Genomic DNA, 19,319 nt, shown 5'->3' on the forward strand with positions numbered 1-19,319 from the left:
AAAATCATTTACAAGTATGTACAAGAATACAGATGCAGGAAACACAAGTAATATTACTAGTTACAGCACAAGAAGCTAATTGACAAAAAAAATAATTGCAAAAATATGCTATTTTTAGTTTAAAAAACTCTTGTCAGCAGTTTACAAACTGAAAGCAAAATCTACATTCAGACAGCCTGATCCATTATTCCATGTATGATATGTCATTAAAGGAATTTATGCAAACCATCCATTTAGATAATAGGGCCTATTATCCTATTCACTCTTATAAGGCAATTTTAAATTCCTCATTTTTTTTTCAACCCTAGATACAAGTGCTGCACTTTATTCATTCATTCTTCTGTAACTGTTCATTTTGGTCAGGCTCGTGGTGGGTCCAGAGCCTACTTGGAATCATTGGATTCCAGGCAGGAACAAACCCTGAAGGGGGCACCCGTCCTTCAGAGAGTGACACACTCTATGGACTCTATCTATGGACACCTTTGAGTCACCAATCCACCTACCAATGTTTATTTTTGGATGGTGGGAGGAAACCAGAACACCCGGAGGAAACCCACGAAGACACAGGTAGAATATAACAAACTCCTCACAGACACTATAATAAAATGTTATTCAAAACATGCCAGATCTGAAACAGAACTGGATCATTGAAAAAATGTTCCTGCCCTTTCTGAATTCTGAAGTATTATTAAATGGAGAGCTTAACTCCTGCTATTAGAAAAAGAATTTAACACATGCCATTACTCCATAGCTCCATATTGCCACAAGTTTATCCACAATACACTGTAGTATAAATATGGAGCGCTTTGCTCATTAAACACTTCACAATACTTACTGTAAATGTTCATTCAAATGTAATTATGACAGGAATGTGGAAGGGATTCGATGTAAATATTTATCTAGATTTTTGACATATTCAGGGCAGTATAATGCACAAGACATCAGGAGAAGACCCTGCCAAATTATAAAATGCCAAACACTGGGTAGTTTGTAAGCATGAATCAAAAAAACATTCCTTATATCTTCTCAATTATTTGTCCTTCTTCATTTCTTAAAATGTGAATATAGTCTATATATATAAAGCACAAAGCAAACAGAAATCATGGAGGCTATATGCACAGACAAATAAGATTATATTTTTTCATTTTTTCATGTTTGTATGATAAACAATGAGATCAACTCCTTACCTGTAGACCAAGGTATCATCTGATGAACAGTTGTACTGTATCTGGTACATCCTGATTCCAGGAAAATGCTGTTGTGAAGGCCACCTGATGAGAGCCGAGTTTGCAGTTAGCTCTGCAAGTACTGCTTTCTTCTCCTGAGTTCTTGTATCATTGGTAGAAGATGATGTAGATTTGGCAGATGTCAGGATGTCAGATGATCCTGGATCCAGCTCCCGAACTCGGTTAGTACTGTTGGCCAAGTGAGGAAGTGGATTAACCACAAGTTCCACAGTGCCTGTAGACTCCCCAGCAGCATTAGATGCAATACAGGTGAATACTCCATTATCTTTTAAGGAGGTGATGTTAATTTCCAGGCTGCCATTGCTGAAGGTGAGAGTGCGGGAAGTGTTGGAGATTAGGCGACTCTCTGGAGAGATCCAGTGGACATCTGGGTCTGGGTCACCATTAGCTTTGCATTTCAAGCTGGCTGGCTGTCCTTCCATGGCAAAAGTCTTTGGGGACTTCCTTGTAATCACAGGTGGATCACAGATGAATTCTTCCTCTGAGATTGTCCAGAAGTATTTAGCAGTGAGATCAGGAGGAGAGGCACAAGTCTCCAGGTCATCCTCTCTTGTAAGCCTCCTCAACCAGAGGAGCTCACAGTTACAATGGAGTGGATTCCCTCCAAAACTAAGAACAAGCGAGGACAATGGAGAGCCCTTGGACTTGGCATAGACCGGTAATCGTAGAAACAAAGGATCAGGTGGAATCTTTTTCAGTTTATTGGATGTCATGTCCAGACGAGCTAGCTTATGCAGGTTGGAAAACACTCCTAAAGGAACATGCTCTATGAGATTGTGGTCCATATTTAGTGTGTTCACATTGGTGAGCCTCCCTATTGTCTCCCATGGGATATCCACCAGATTATTGTAGGATAGGTCCAGATCTTCGAGGGTCCCCAAGAAGTCATCAAAAGCATGTGGGGAGATGTTATGAAGCTGGTTGTTGGCTAGGATAAGGTGCCTCAGGTTGGTGAGACCACGGAAGTGGTCATCTGTGACCACGCTGAGGCGGTTACTGTCCAGGTGTAGTGCCCGCAGCCTTTTGAGGTCAGAAAAGGTGTAAGGCATGATCTGGCTGATGGTGTTGCGAGACAGCGTGAGGTGCAGGAGGCTTGTCATGTTAGCAAAATCCCTCTTCCTCACTGCCGTAATGAAGTTCTCAGTGAGACGAAGTTCTACTGTCCGCCTGTTAATCACTGTGGGCACGAACAGCAGACCAGTCTTGGCACAGAGTATGGCGAGCGATGGCGAAAGGTTTTGGCACATGCAGCGCTTGGGGCACAATTGACCTGAGGCTGAGAATGCCAGCACCAGCAAGGAGAAAATAAAGCGCTCCATCCCTCAGTACACTGGGAAACTGCAACACAAGTAGACAGTATAATGCGAGAACACATTAGATTTGAAGGTTTAGAAATGTTAACATATTGTATTGAATTATTATTCCAAAAAGGAATAACTTATTTTATTGGCTCTTAATGAACTACAACTAATTAGACAAAGAATTGGAATACAAGTCACTGACAACTAAAGTCATTATACGTGTAGTGTTATAAGGACTATTATGCTGATTATTTGCATAATCATGGATTGATTCAACTCTTATGGGTGAAAGAGGATCTGAAAATCTCTAAACTCACACTGAAATTACCCAGCTTGTGAGGATAGGTAGTCATAAACAGGGGTTTGGACATCTCCTCTGGCCTAGAATCATGGTTTATGGCCATCATAAACCACAAACTGATTACCAATTTTGCCTTTCAAAACAGCTCCTCTCTCCCCACAGGAAACCCTTTTGACCAGCCGAGGGTCAAGTATTATCATCATATAAAGCACATGACTCTTCATCCCCCACATGAAATACACTGCATGGAAAAGTCCTTTGTTCCTGCACTATTAAGTTCAGACACCCCTTTTTGCGCCTAAAGAGACCTTTTAGATACATTCAGTATTAAAATTTTCCTTCTTTTTGGTAGCACCAAACAATAAAACGTGGTGCAACAGACTGATACCACACTTGATGGTAATGATCATCAGCTTAATGAAATCCAGACCATACAGCACAGACCAAAAGTAGTCTCAAGTGAACCCTCCGAAGGATGATGCCACACTGCCACAAGGAATTTCTATTGCTTCTCTTTTTATATTGATATATACATATCCGAAGAGAAATATTCTGTATGTGTGTGTTCTAGTACCTGTAAATAGGATTAACCCCTTCTTCAATTTAAATTTGTGTAATCCTGCATTATTCCTCATGTATTTAATCTCTACTAATCTAGGATGGAACATCCTTTTCAACCAGCACAGACCAGGGGTATCCTTCGGCAGAGTAAGACAAAGCAACAGCAGTATGCCTCAAACCTACTTTCAGACTTTGATGCCTATTTGTCCCTTTGATAACATATGCACTTTAGTTATTAGTTAACCTATCTTAGGTTATTCTAATCTAGAATACGATTACATTAAGTCAAACATACCCTATATCACTTATTAAGACTCATACGAGGGGTTTCACATGTGCTAACCTAGTCTATGAAGTTTTAATAATTGTACTATGGTGATGTGTGATCCTTGCTTATTAATATAAGCAATAATAATAATCCCTTAATAATCCTTTATGACTTGAATTGGTTGTGTCTGTGTGGAATTTACTCATAAAATATATGAAAATCCTGACAAGATCCCACATTCCCATGGGGAGTTGTAACCAAGTCTCACAACAGAGTATTATCATTATCCATGAGAGGGTTAATAATAATAATAATAATAATTCATTCATTCATTATCTGTAACCGCTTATCCAGTTCAGGGTCGTGGTGGGTCCAGAGCCTACCTGGAATCATTGAATACACCCTGGAGGGTGTGCCAGTCCTTCACAGGGCAACACACACACACTCACTCACACCTATGGACACTTTTGAATCATCAGTCCACCTACCATGTGTTTTTGGACTGTGGGAGGAAACTGGAGCACCCGGAGGAAACCCACGCAGACACAGGGAGAACACACCACACTCCTCACAGACAGTCACCCAGAGGAAACCCACGCAGATACAGGGATCACACACCACACTCCTCACAAACAGTCACCCGGAAGAAACCCACGCAGACACAGGGAGAACACACCAAACTCCTCACAGACAGTCACCCGGAGCGGGAATCGAACCCACAATCTCCAGGTCCCTGGAGCTGTGTGACTGCGACACTACCTGCTGTGCCACCGTGCCGCCCATAATAATAATAATAATAATAATAATAATAATTATTATTATTATTATTATTATTATTATTATTATTATTATTAATATTCATGCATTATAATTGTTAATTCATTCATTATCTGTAACTGCTTATCTAGTACAGGGTCAAGTATAACCTTATCCAGGTTGGTCCTGAGCCTACCTGGAATCACACACCCTGGAGGGGGCACCAGTTCTTCGAAGGGTGACACACACACACACACATTCACACCTAGGGACACTTTTTAGTCGCCAATTCACCTGTGTTTTTGGACCATGGGAGGAAACCGGAGCACCTGGAGGAAACCCACACAGACACTGGGAGAACACATCAATTTCCTCACAGACAGTAGTAGTATATATCCTACACCTTCTGTCAAACACCTCTGTGAATGATTTATGACCCCCTTGATTTATGACCCCTGATTTATGACCCAGGTGACAGGTCAGTACAGGATGTCCTTATATGGGCTTCCCCTCACACCTACACCCCACCCCCTGACACCCTCACACCCCCCAACATGTTGGGGTGGGTTGTGCTTGCATGTGGTATTTAAAATGACCCTGGTGGATTTCTATGGCTAAACGCTTTTTAAAATGTCTACAGTGTGTGTAAATCAGTCTCTTTTAAGAGAATCTACAGTTACACCAACTATTAGTTCTGAAACCAACTTTGCTTTTGCGCCAAGGAAGAAACGGTGTGGTAAAGCATTTGGTAGCAGCCCTCGCAAATATTTTACGGGTGTTAAAATTAACCTGTTTGATTCTCGGGCTTATGACGTTTGTGGGATGGTCAAAAGTGGATCAACGCCTTCCAGTGATGTCTGTTAAAAGAAACATAAGCCGACACTGAAACCACACGAAGTCAAGACACGAACAACACGCAAGCCAGCATGTTTGAGGACATTCTTCCAGCAGACCATCCCGACACCCGTGGACCTATGTGGTGTGGAAATTATCGACTGTCGGACATTGAATATACGCCGATTGACACGGGTCATGGGCTTGTAAACTACAGCTATGGTGAATCGACGGCGGTTGCCAAAGCGGTATCAGACAACAGTTTATTGGGTCAATATGGTGATGATCTCAGTTGTGTGGACATTGCGAACCCGCATGTTTTTCGACAAGACCCGGTGGATGATTTGGCAACGTTGATGGCTAGACAACTGACAATCGCTGAAGCTCCTGAAGACAACGCTATATCTGCTCCGATTGATGTGGTGGACGGGCAAGTAAGCTCTACAGCGCTAAAACTGATAAAGTCCACTGTCGTTGTAATCCTACAACACATCATAAACAACAAGCTGAAGGAAACATGTCTTGGTTGTGAAGTGGATCACCCTAGTCAACTTCGACATTCGTGTCTGTTTGAACCTGATATCTTCTTTTTTGAAAAATACTATAAAGATATAACAAGGAGCTCTACAGCGCTAAAACTGATAAAGTCCACTGTCGTTGTAATCCTACAACACATCATAAACAACAAGCTGAAGGAAACATGTCTTGGTTGTGAAGTGGATCACCCTAGTCAACTTCGACATTCGTGTCTGTTTGAACCTGATATCTTCTTTTTTGAAAAATACTATAAAGATATAACAAGGACATTGTTCACACCCGCCTTAAAACATGCCATAGCTGGGCTTCTAAAGTGTTTTGGAATAGAACTACCCCTTCTAAAAATTCAAGGATGTGTTGAAACAGTCGTCTGTGAATTACAATGCGAGCCGTAAATTGTGGAAAAGCTGCAGCAACTAAGAGAAAGCCTGATTGATCAAACCTCTGAACAGTTTGTCAGCGATGCCGTTGACTGTTGGGAAGGTGATTCAAAGACTTGCAGAGCTGTTTAAGTGAAAATGGGGATAGTTTGCGGACACCAAAGTCTGTCAAAGCGTGTGCTGAAACACCGTGTGAACTGCGAATTGACACGTTTGTTGTATAAATGTATTGACGATAGTGTGGATGATTTTACACTCATTAATAGTGTGTATGATGTCAATGTTAAACGTTTAGAAAATTTCAAGAACCAAATGAATATTGTTAAATCAACATCGCATGATTGGTGTCATTTGACACAGTTATGTATAGATTCTGACGAAACAACCCTTGTGACTATTAGTAAATTACTGTCTCTCATGCCTAAGAGTGAAAATGTGGTAAAAATTGGTTATGTGCTTTGTCTATGTACATATATAATAGACATTTGTGTGATAAAACTTTCAACAAAGAAACCAATTGATGTTCGTAAAGTGATTGAAACATTTGTTGAATATCTAGTTGAGAAAAATGTAGATGTGTGTGCAAACTTTTTAGATTTCATCAATGCATTGTGAATAAAACAGTCAAACAAACAAATCTGGGGTCATTATTTTCAACAATGTCATCTATCGACACATCAAATCTTATGAGAACGGTATATTACACGCCGTCTAATTCTGGTTCATTAGGCGGTAAAAATCATTTGAAACGGGGTGTTTTAGAGAATACAGGATTGTGTCTGTCTGATCAACAGGTTTCAGACTGGTTATCTGGAGAGGATGCATACACACTCCACAAACCCATACGACATAATTACAAAAGAAACTGGGTTATAGTATATGGCATTGACGCTCAATTCCAAGCTGATCTTGTTGATATGAGTGCGTATTCTAGGGAAAATGACGGATATAAATATATGTTGACATGTATTGACGTGTTCAGCAAATATGCGTGGGCTCGACTGTTAAAAAATAAGTCTGGTATAGAAGTCTCAAAGGCATTTGCGAACTTATTAGAAGAAGGCAGAGTTCCTCAAAAGTTACAGACTGACAGGGGTAAAGAGTTTTTCAACAAACATTTTCAAAATTTAGTATCAAAAAACAAAATCACACATTTTGCTACAGGTAGTGAGCTAAAAGCCAGTGTCATAGAGCGGTTTAATAGAACGCTAAAAAGTCGTATGTGGCGTTATCTAACAGCTGTAAACTCCAAAAGGTACATTGATGTTTTACAACATATTATGAGCGGTTACAATAATAGTTACCACCGTAGTATCAAAACCAAGCCAGCTGATGTGACGAAAGAAAACAAATCTAGCGTGTTTAAAACGCTGTATGGTGTGAGAAACAAATTAGACAAGAAAACCATATTTAAGTACAAGACTGGTGACGTTGTGCGTATTTCTAAAGTCAGGGGTCCGTTTACAAAGGGGTATGAGGAGAACTATACACAGGAGTTTTTCACTATATCAGAATGTATCCGACGACAACCACCCGTTTATAAATTGAAAGATTATGACGGTGACATTAAACACGGCCGTTTCTATGAAGAAGAGTTGCAAAAAATACGCATGTCTACAGAAAAAGCATTCAAAGTTGAAAAAATTTTGGATAAAAAAAAACAGGGTAAAAAAACAATGGTTTTAGTGAAATGGTTAAGTTGGCCGTCAAAATTTAACAGCTGGGTTCCTGAAAATGATGTTGTGGACATACAAAGGCCTTAAAAGGTGTTGTGCTTTGTGAACTAGTTCATTTACATCAAAGGACAAATATGGGGGACAATGGTTTTTGCGTCACACTGCCGAGCAATTCGTCTATGTCGGTGTACCCCGATAATCAAATTTCTAATTATAGAACAAAACTAGCGAAACCAATCGATCTGAAAGGTGACTGGGAAGTAGGGGTGATAGAGTTTCAATACCCACGAACGTGGACAACCTTTTGTGAGCTAGATGCCACATTTAGCGTAATTGATAAAAAATCAGGCAAAACAACACAAATAACTCTACCTACAGGGTATTATAACCATATACCGGCATTAGTTGCTGAGATTAATATCCATCTAGCAGACCATTCAATAGGTCTTGTTTATGACCAAATAAGTCACAGGGTGTTTATTAAGACGTTATCTGATATTGGTTTGATATTTAATGGTAAACTAGCCATCATCTTGGGTTTTAAACCGGGTGTGATACTAGAGTGTGTAGTTAAAACAAATGACTCGGATGTCGTACAGAAAGAGTACGCGCCACACCCTGTCGACATCTATGGTGGTTTCTACTCAATGTTTGTTTACACAGACATTGTTGATTACCAATTAATTGGAGACAGTTTTGTACCTCTGTTAGGATGTGTACATATATCAGGGAACAACCATGATATTGTCACAGTTAGATACAGTAAGCCACACTACGTGTCGACAACAAAATCACAGATAAACGATATCGCTATAGAAGTGAAAACCGATCAGAACCAGCACGTAAATTTTTCTTATGGGAAAGTGGTTGTAAAGCTACACTTTAGACCTGTAAAACAAGGAATTAGGTTTTGAAATGGAATCTTTCAACAGACTGGCCATGGATCCTGAACGTTACGTTTCTTACTATCAAAGTCAGGCCGGAGGCCACATGCCCGGCTATACAGGTAGCCCAACAATGTATGGTGCGGGATTTGGTGGGATTTTTAGAAATTTATTCAGAATGGCTATACCGTTGTTCAAGAAGGGTTTTAATATAGCCAAACCACATCTAAAAACAGCTGCTAAAAACATTGTAAGCGATGTTGTCAGTAACGGTCTGATGCGTATGATGGCACACAATCAAGATGGGTCGGGTATGTTGGTGATGGCTCGAAAATCTGTGAAACGACCCCCTGGTAAGAGGCGTGGCCGTCCTGCTAAGAAAACCAAGCTTGAGATGAAAAAACACATAGTGTCAAAAAGAAAGCGTAAGGGGAAGCAGACAACAACCTCGACCTGTAGGAAACCTGTTAAAACCATTTTCTGATCATGGCTCTACTTCATCGCATGTCTGAGGAGTGTATTAAATCAAAACTGGACTTGTTTACAGTACCTTTAACACAAACCGCTATTGAGAAGAATTTTTCATAGCCGGCCATGGTGAAGATTATATGGATCTAAATAACACACTATTATACCTTCGTCTTAAAATCACAAAACCTGACGGAAACGACATTGATGACGGAGCCGCTGTGGGGTTGATAAACTATCCTGGAGCTACAATATTTTCACAGGTCGACGTGTCCCTAGGAGACAGGCTGGTATTACAGAGTTCAAGTACCTACCCATACCGTAGCATGATAGAATGTCTCGCCAACTATGGTCGGGACACCCTGGAAACTGTCTTCTCTGCAGGCCTCTTTTATCTGGACACTGCAGAGCATATGGATGAAACAAACCCCGCAAGGAACAATCGCGGTTTGGCAAAGAGGGCCGCATTTACAAACGCTAGTAATGTGGTAGAACTGCTGACCCCGATTCATAGCGACATATTTTTTCAGGAGAAATTGATGCTTAACGGTGTTAAGCCGTTGATTTCGCATGACACGTAATAAGGATGATTTCTGTCTAATGCGGCATGACGCGTTAGCATACAAAGTGAATATTCTCTCTGCATTGTTATTTGTCAAAAAAGTATCTGTGTCACCAGCTGTAAGGTTGGGTCATGCCCAGACATTGTTGTCAACAACGGCTAAATACCCCATTGACAGAGTGTGTCTAAAAAATTTTTCCATACCTGCTGGAACACGTGTTTCTAACCAAGAAAATTTGTTCTTGGGGACTCTACCTAAGTCTATGATAATAGCCATGGTTGATAATGATGCATTCACAGGCGCCTATAATAAAAACCCCTTCGCGTTTATACATTACAACTTGGAGTTTCTTGCGGTCTATTTAGACGGCCAACAATTTCCAGCCAAACCACACCAACCCGATTTCCACACTGGTTCCGCCGTGCGCGAATTCTTCCAGTTAGCGCTTGCATCTGGAAGACATCTGAAAAACCAGGCATTGCCAATTGATAGGCAGGATTTCCTACAGGGCTACACTCTGTATGCTTTTAACTTCACACCTGATGAAGAATGCGGTCAACACGTGTCTTTGGTCAAATCAGGTAATATTAGACTGGAGGTCCGTTTCAGACAGCCGCTCCCGCATACTGTAAATTTGGTTGTGTATGCTGTTTTTGACAGCATCATTGAAATCTCTAACCGAAGACAAGTTTTAGTGGATTATTACTAATGAATACGTTGGAGCTGTCTGCTGTAATGGACAAAGTGGCTGTTAACACACATTTTCTCAGTGTGTTAGCATGTGACCAATTACCAACAAATGGTATATGGAAATTACCTGTGACGGCTATTGTCAATACACACTCATCTGATCTTCCTGGCGAACATTGGCTTGCTATCTACATAAGTGAAGACCGTGTAGGGTGTTTTTTTGACAGTTTTGGAAATGCACCTACCTATGACAAGTTCCCTAAAATTATTAGTGATTTCCTTAAAACAACATGCACGACTTTGAGGTATTCTACCAGACAAGTTCAAGATTTTACATCAACTACATGCGGTCAACATTGTGTGTTTTTTCTATACCACATGGTTAGACTGTGTAATTATGAAGAAGTGATGTCAAAATATGGTTTTAATTTAACTAAAAATGACAATATGGTTTCAGCCTTTGTGAAACATTTGTATCCGTGTGTTTGTAAGAACAGGTCGTTTATTTGTATACAACATGTTCAAAAAGGAGAGATGTTTATTGTATAACCCTGTGTAGTGTAAAGCTGACGAATAAAAACACTGATTTTCAAAAAGATTTTCAACTCTGGTTCGTTTATTTACAAATATACATGTAACAATAATAAAACAACAAATGACAGTTTTTCAAACAATGTGAAAAATATTCAAAACAATCAAGTAAACAACACAATCACACACACATCAAATAAAATAAAAATAAAATATATAACAATTAGAAGTTTAACCAAACACTTCTGTCTAAAACGGGGGAGTGAAATCTGGGGTGTTCAACACTCTTAACAGGCGATTGCAAAGTGTCTTTCACTGGTGTAGCATAATCAGCAGACTTTTTATTTTTTAACAAATTAATTTTTTTGTCTGACAAACTTATTTGGTATGGTAGAAAGAGGGATGTTTAAAACAGCAAAAGCCTCTAGAAACTCACTCCACCCTTGAGGTCTACGATCATCGCTAACACGGTGTGCGGCGGTGATGCTTTTCACCAAGTCCAGAATATGTGACCCTGGGATCGTACGTCCATTTAAGACAAATTCTCCTAATTCATTCCAGGAAGACACATCTTTTGATTTAGACATTGTATCTAAAACATACTGAACATTCTGTCTGCTTCACGAAGATACATTTCTAAGAACATCATCGGTTATGGAATGTTTGTTACCAGTCTGATCGACAACATTTATTTCCTTATTAACAGTACCCGCATGCGGCAATGACAATGTTAAAGTATTGGTCTCCATATCACCATGTTTAGCGATGGTTAAATATCTCTGTAACACGGATGTATAAAGTTTGGCCTTCTCGTGGGGGTCGAGATCCCTCCTGGCCAAAATATCTCTGATCGACACGTCCAAATCATTTTCTACAATTTGTCGGACAGCGCCCCGACTGTTATCACTCTTTAACTTATCCAACTGGTGCTGAGGTACCAAAAATAATTTTTCAGCATACTCCATGTCTTCAGTTTATCTCCCCGCTATCAAGCTTGCTATAAATGGTAAAGCAACGCTTAACAACGGTAAAAGAAAGCCGCCTTTCTGATTAATTATTTTCTTTTTCCGTGAAACACCAACCTTTTTATCAGCGATAAATTTAATTTCAGACTTCTTCTTCTTTAACTCACGATATTGTGTTGATGTGAGAGGTACAGTGCCATTAAGAACATTAAGGGCAACCTCACACAGAGTTAAGATAAGTTCATTAGACGCCGTTTGTAAAATAACACGTCTCTGTGCTGGTGTGGCTTTAAATATAAGTTTAAGAAGTGGCAGGTTTCTATATAGTCTGTCCGACATACTGATCTATCTGCGTATTTTCGGAATGTAAACAACAGGCGTGTTTGAAAGCAGATCTGTTCTGAGACGAAAGTTTTCAGGAGTCTTAGCTTTATAATCAATTAAAAGGTGACCGAACGGCTTGCTAACAGCGTTTTGAAAACATTCCATGAAAAATTTGGTGTTGCCGGGGTACATCTGTCTACCTAATACACAAACCTGATTGTTGTCTCTTGGATTTTTAAATAATATGAGATAGTTTGTGTTCAAACTAATTGTCCTACTAGACTTTCCTTGAAAAAACAAATTTTGCATTAAGTAAATGGCGCTTAAATTTCTGTGATGTACATACTCTGTAAACACCTTTTCCACTTCGGCATTATTGCTGGCATCTTTCATAACATCCTCAATTATTAACAAATTATTTCTGTTAAGCGGTAAAAGTGTGTCGTCACATAGCGACGTTGGTTGGAAAATGTTGGATATTTTCCTTTTCAAAATAATCCCTGATGTATTCGGCCCTCTCTTCCTCTGTGACAGCATGTGCTGGATAACCACTGGCCTCCTGCTTGTACTGTAAAAACGTCTTTACATACTCGCAGAACAACGTCTCTGAACTGTCTGGGAAATGCCAAACTTCGTGGATTTTTGCAACTACATACCCTTTCTCAACAGCCTTTACTAGTTCAATACTGACCCATGACCCCGTTATAGATCTCTCTTCATCACTATGCATACACGAACGCAACTGGTTTTCGTGCTCGGCACATGTGCGGCACAGCGGGAACATTAACTTTCCATTACAACGGTATGGTAAAACAGGGTGGAGGAGTTTTCTTGGCGGATATACTGTTGCCTTGACTAGACCATAGTAATCCTCAAGAGGTTGAAAGTCTTTGAAAAATATTTGGGGGTGCCCTACCGGGTATTTCTTCCGGGCCTGGCAGAATGGGTACAAGCTAGTGAAGTCCAAATATCTAATCTTCTCACCCTCCTTTGCTTTGTAATACAAATTATACGCATTTGTTCGACCACCAAAAAGTGCGTCTCTTGGTTTGAGCCTTTCAGGAGCTGTGTAATTAGAAATGAACGTGGCAACATCCAAATCATCCCTATTAGCAGATGCCCACTGACATTCCCACATCACTTCAACTTCTAGACCATATGCACGAACAAGCGTCTCCACCTTGGTATCAAACCGCATTCGCAAATCTCCATACAAGACCTTTGACATAGGATGGCACTGGTTCGGGTTGTAACGACATTCATGACCATGATGCATGCAACCATTAAATTCTAAAGCTTTTCGCACACCATCTTTTTCATAATAACCATCCACATAATATTCGCCAAACTTCATTTCCCCGTGAGTTAAAGCGTGGTGCACATCAACATCTCTTACATGCTTAACATACTCAAGCCATTCAATAGAGACGTTAGAGAATGTCTTGTGCTGGTTAATGTATGCGTTGTTGTGTGTCAGCGCCAGCGTGTCTTTTGGTAGAAAATGTGTTTTGTATACTGCCATACAACATGATGCTAATGTCGTATAATTAAACGGGTCTAGCTTTGTGCACTGAATGAATTCTTCGCGATACTTGATACATGCTTCGCGCAGTAAAACAACGTCGTTCCTACCGTAAACATACAACTCCTTTTGGAAGTCAAAAACACCGTTTGAGACTGTGTCGTACCATTCGTCAAACTCTTTTTTGTCTTTGTCGTTCATAGTGTCATAACCATAAAAACCCTTTTCAGGGTATGGCCCCACATAGTTCTCATTTTGTTTTAAATTGAATTTGTGTGGGAAATGTCCTTTCTCGGAGCATGTTAGATTTAAGGCTGATGTTGTTTTAGCCAAACGCATTGGAATGAATGAATATGAGTCTATGTAACGTTGTTTGTATGTTTCATCATACATGGAGATCAGTCTACACCCCATCATGGTGATTTTGACAGCGACACCCACACTAGAAAAATATTCCAATAATAGAAAATTGTCAAAACCGGCCGCATTGTGTGCTACCCATGTGTACCCTTGATATTTGAGCTGTCTAAACTTTCTCATAAGCCTTTCTATGCAGTCAGACCCTTCTGCAGTGAATTCTGTACCATCATATGTAATAGCGCAGACAAAATTAGCTTCATGCTTTCCGTTTTCAAAGCGTGTCTCAAAGTCGAAAAAGATGTAGGAATTACTGGGTTCTTTTATTTTGATCGGCTGTATGTAACATTCATGTGTGGTGTCCGATATTAAATCTTCACCACAATGAACACAACGACCCGACACACACTTGTGGGGTTTTGGTTTTATTATACTTACATGATAAAGATGGCCACATTTTTTGCAATACTTAGTTAGATTGCATGAGGATGCTATCACCCCTGTAATAGACTGTTGTTTTGGTTTCTTATGCTGCTCATAGCAAGAGACAGACTTGCAGTAACGCGAACAGTCATCACAATATTTCACACGCCTGGGGTGTTTGTGACACAACGCATCTTGACACACATCGCAACTATATTTACAGCTATGATCTCTGGCGTTAGTGTAGGCCGTATAACAAAACGTGCAAACATGCGGCACCCCCATGAACGCTTTCAAATTTTTTACCAAATAATAATGACCGTCATGGAGGTACAGAAACGCAGTCGTGGTATGTGGTTTGTCTTTGGTTTGGTACTTTTCTAATTTACCCGAACGACTCTTGTGGAACTATTTTAATACCATACTTATATTCAAAACGACCAATATCATTAAAACCTACTCTATGGTCACGTGTGTAGCCAATGTTTATCTGTATCTGTTCGGCTATAGGTTCTAATGTGTTATGTGGTACATGCGGATTCAGAAAAAGAGCAATGCAGATTGCAAAACACAGATTGTTTGAGATGTTTGTTGGGCAGAAAAGATTCAGTCTGTTCCTTTTGATCACCTGATCGTGTGCTAGGTCACGCACCTTACGACGAACACCACCATTTTTACCCATGACTATCGAGACAGTCAGAGCCAAACTCTCATCCGTTTTAATACTGTTGTTGCTCTGCATAACCCTTTCAATAGCGTCTGAAAATCTGTCTACACTGTAACCATCCCTTGAAGACAACACCGTGTTTACATCAGATGTTAAATTACTACCTCTTAGGGTGATGTCGATAACACCGCCATCACCAGCCAAGACCCTGGAGAATGACACAATTTCTGACAACACATCGTGTATATAGGACGTGTATGAAGCTATGTCTGTGGATGGCGCGTCATGTAAATTCAGCATCCGGTGAAGCACAACGCTGTTAAACCGATTCCTAGACACTATGGTATAATCGTCTACAACACCACCATTTCTCACCAATTCTGCTATATGACAGTCAGATAAACCAAAGTTAGGAGCTGTTGGGTCAAATGCTGAATGTCCAGGTGTTGTCACACCGCTACCTGTTTGTTCATTGTTTATGTGTTGTGTATTATTTTGAATATCATTTTCTAGGTCTGCTATAGCCATGTCACATTCTTCGATAAGACAGTGTAGTTTTTCACTTGGAGACAACCGCCCCCAAGCATCATATGTTGCGTCATCACATGCAAAATCTGTTGATTGTTCGCCACTACTATCATATCTACAACGCTTAACCGGTTGTGTATGTGATGCTTGTCTTGTGTTTGTTAACCATTCATCCGGTGTAGTTTGTAATAATCCATGTGCGTTACTACTGTTATCGCTGTCTTGTATGTCTACGTCTTGTTGATTTTTACTAAACGATTCAATAGCCATATCACATTCGTCCATAAGACAAAGCATTTTTTCACTCGGAGACAACTGTTTCCACACTTCATATATTGGGTCGTCACATGCAAAATCTGTAGATGCCATGACTGTTTAGACCTATTTGGTTTTCGATACACAAATTGTTGGTTTTTAAATGTCAATGGTTTAAAATAATGCTATTACTTTTGAATGTACGTTAATGATTTGATTTATTTAACACATACTTGAAAAATAAACCACAGTAAATTATCAACACAATAATAATAATAATAACAATTATAATATTAACTATTATTATCTACAAGAAAAGACGGCCCTGCAACAGGGATCCGTGTTGTTTAACTGCAAAAGTCTGCTAAATTTATACAACAATTCTAACGCTGTTTTACTGTGCTCAACCTGTTTCTTACACAAACCATGAATATCCTTAACTAAATTGGTATTAGCTGTTTGTTCTTTACACAAGGCTTCAATACGTTCAACCTGTTTCTGAATAATATTGTCACGCCTGCGGTTTAAAGCAGCCTGCCTACGCTGTTCAATAGAGATTTTAGCAATCTCCTGTGACATCTGTCTCATCAACGTTATAAGCTCAATAGGGTTGTTAGCGCAATTACAACCCCCCACCTGGTTTTGTTGTTGTTGTTGTTGTTGTTGTTGTTGTTCGTGATCTTGATTGGATTTTATTTCATCCGTAACAGAGTCCCCAGGTTCGATCAGAGCATCATTTAACACATCATTCGGCACAACAGCAGCACCGTTGTCCTCCTTTACTGTAAAGCTGTTATCATTCCATGTTTTAATTAACTCATCAGACCATCCAGTGGCGCACAGACCAGGATCAACACAGTCCTCATACACCGACAGATCGAAAATGTCCAAATCTATGAACAGATCAAATAATGAAACACTTGTTAACACACAAACCTCATGTTATAAATAATACAAATAATATTTAATTGTGTTTTTATTACCGTTTGTTTTGTGGATATCGTCCAATCTAAGACGTTTACCACTACTTGAGCGCAATGTTTAAGCACCACCAGATCCAAAACTACCACGTTTTCCTTGTGGAACAGGCACCCTGATGTCCCTTGGGACGCTTTGATTGGATCGGGTAGGACTGCTTGTTAAACACGGCGTAAATGTTTGCGGCGCTTGGTCGTTGCTGGCGTACGTAGCATCCAATGGTTCAACAGCGGCAGAGGTGCCGGGAACAACTTCAAACCCTGGCGGTGTTAAGAGATTTGTTTCTTCAACCAAACGTGTCAACCCTACTACAGAGAACATATAAATTACACACTATTGCGCCACACAATCAAAATATAACACCATGAGTTATAAGATGTATCAGACAACATACCAAGAGGATTTAAATACCCCGTAGCATCCACAGTTTCTGAAGAAATGAAAAAATAATCTCATGAATAACAACTAAAATCAAAAAAGACACATAAAATAATAAAGAGCAGAGTCACACCTTCACAAAGTTGTGATAAACCTTCAATGCTCCTAATGGCACGGATGGTTTCTAACTCAGATGTACCTAGACAAGATAAACCCTGTTAAGTGGGTAAGAAAATATTATCACCGAAATTCTGACAAAAAAATTAGGTAGAAATCTGTAGTTTAACACTTACCGAGAATGTAGGACTCCATTGCGACTTCCAAATATTGTCGGTATAGGCTTTGTCACAAACACAGGATTCAAGTTAACTATATATACATGGGGGCTGTGGGTGTGTCATGGGGTGTGGTGTGGGTGTGAGGGGAAACCCATATAAGGGCATCTTGTACTGACCTGTCAGTCATAAGCCCGAGAATCAAACTGGTTAATTTTAACACCCCTAAAATATTCGCGAGGGCTGCTACCAAATGCTTTACCACGCCGTTTCTTCCTTGGCGCAAAAGCAAAGTTGGTTTCAGAACTAATAGTTGGTGTAACTGTAGATTCTCTTAAAAGAGACTGATTTACACACACTGTAGACATTTTAAAAAGCGTTTAGCCTTAGAAATCCACCAGGGTCATTTTAAATACCACATGCAAGCACAACCCACCCCAACATGTTGGGGGGTGTGAGGGTGTCAGGGGGTGGGGTGTAGGTGTGAGGGGAAGCCCATATAAGGACATCCTGTACTGACCTGTCACCTGGGTCATAAATCAGGGGTCATAAATCAAGGGGGTCATAAATCATTCACAGAGGTGTTTGACAGAAGGTGTAGGATATATACTACTGACAGTCACCCGGAGCAGGGCTCAAACCCCCCAACCCCAGCCCCAGGACCCTGGAGCTGTGTGATAGCAACACTACATGCTGCGCCACCGTGTTGCCCTAATCATAATTAATTATAAATATTTCAAATCTAGTTCCTATGCTCTATAAGTGATCCTAAAATACAGATAATACACTTAAATATAGCTTTGTCAGTTTTTAATAATTATTCACATTGTTGTGATTGACTTTTTCCAACACTAAATCTAAGTTTAAATTTTTTTTTTTCATTCATTCATTATCTGTAACCGCTTATCCAATTTAGGGTCGCGGGGGGTCCAGAGCCTACCTGGAATCATTGGGTGCAAGGCGGGAATACACCCTGGAGGGGACGCCAGTCCTTCACAGGGCAACACACACACTCACACCTACGGACACTTTCGAGTCGCCAATCCACCTGCAACGTGTGTTTTTGGACTGTGGGAGGAAACCGGAGCACCCGGAGGAAACCCACACGGGGAGAACACACCAACTCCTCACAGACAGTCACCCGGAGCGGGAATCGAACCCACAACCTCCAGGCCCCTGGAGCTGTGTGACTGCGACACTACCTGCTGCGCCACCGTGCCGCAAGTTTAAATTTGTCTTTTAGATGTCATTCGTTTCACTGAGGCCTACCAGGTACAGTGTTAGAGCACAACAAATGTTTATTTGTTATGGGCAAAAGTTGAGTGATTAATCTTAAAAACCTTTAGAATTTTAAAGCAAAATGGAGAAAAAAATTATGTATATTTAATTGCATAAAGAAAGAGAACCTCAAGGGTAAATGTGTAAATGTTAATACACAAACACAAATATGTTTCACTGTTCACAAATGAACACATCCCAATCTGTGTCTCACAGTCTGCAATTTGTACAAATACAGTTACATTCATAAATACATGTTTTTGGTTTTCATAGATATATCACAATTTTATGCAAAAATAAATACATTTGTTTAAATTTACATTGCAAATATTTGTAAAGTCAAATTCTCAAATTTAAAATATATTTGTAAAA

General features: G+C 40.0%; 1 protein-coding gene and 1 long non-coding RNA gene across 10 annotated transcripts in view; both read right to left on the reverse strand.

Moving 5' to 3' along the window:
* zgc:172282 (leucine-rich repeat and fibronectin type III domain-containing protein 1-like protein) overlaps positions 1–19,319 on the reverse strand; it is a 315,052-nt gene that overhangs the window by 126,611 nt on the left and 169,122 nt on the right. For all 9 annotated transcript variants that reach the window (XR_010801233.1, XR_010801215.1, XR_010801221.1 and 6 more), the window contains one exon: positions 1,188–2,585. Coding sequence is in view for 4 of the 9 variants with exons in the window: in XM_066662430.1 (XP_066518527.1) it covers positions 1,188–2,566 (1,379 nt within the window). In the remaining 5 variants the exon portion in view is untranslated. The remainder of the gene's footprint in view (positions 1–1,187; positions 2,586–19,319) is intronic.
* On the reverse strand, positions 17,077–17,630 carry LOC136699015 (uncharacterized). The gene is made up of 3 exons (XR_010803580.1): positions 17,528–17,630; positions 17,411–17,446; positions 17,077–17,324 (listed from the first exon to the last, which is right to left on the reverse strand). It is a non-coding gene; the product is annotated as an uncharacterized lncRNA (long non-coding RNA).

Source organism: Hoplias malabaricus, chromosome 1 (genome assembly GCF_029633855.1).
Source record: "Hoplias malabaricus isolate fHopMal1 chromosome 1, fHopMal1.hap1, whole genome shotgun sequence".
NCBI classification, from domain to species: domain Eukaryota; kingdom Metazoa; phylum Chordata; class Actinopteri; order Characiformes; family Erythrinidae; genus Hoplias; species Hoplias malabaricus.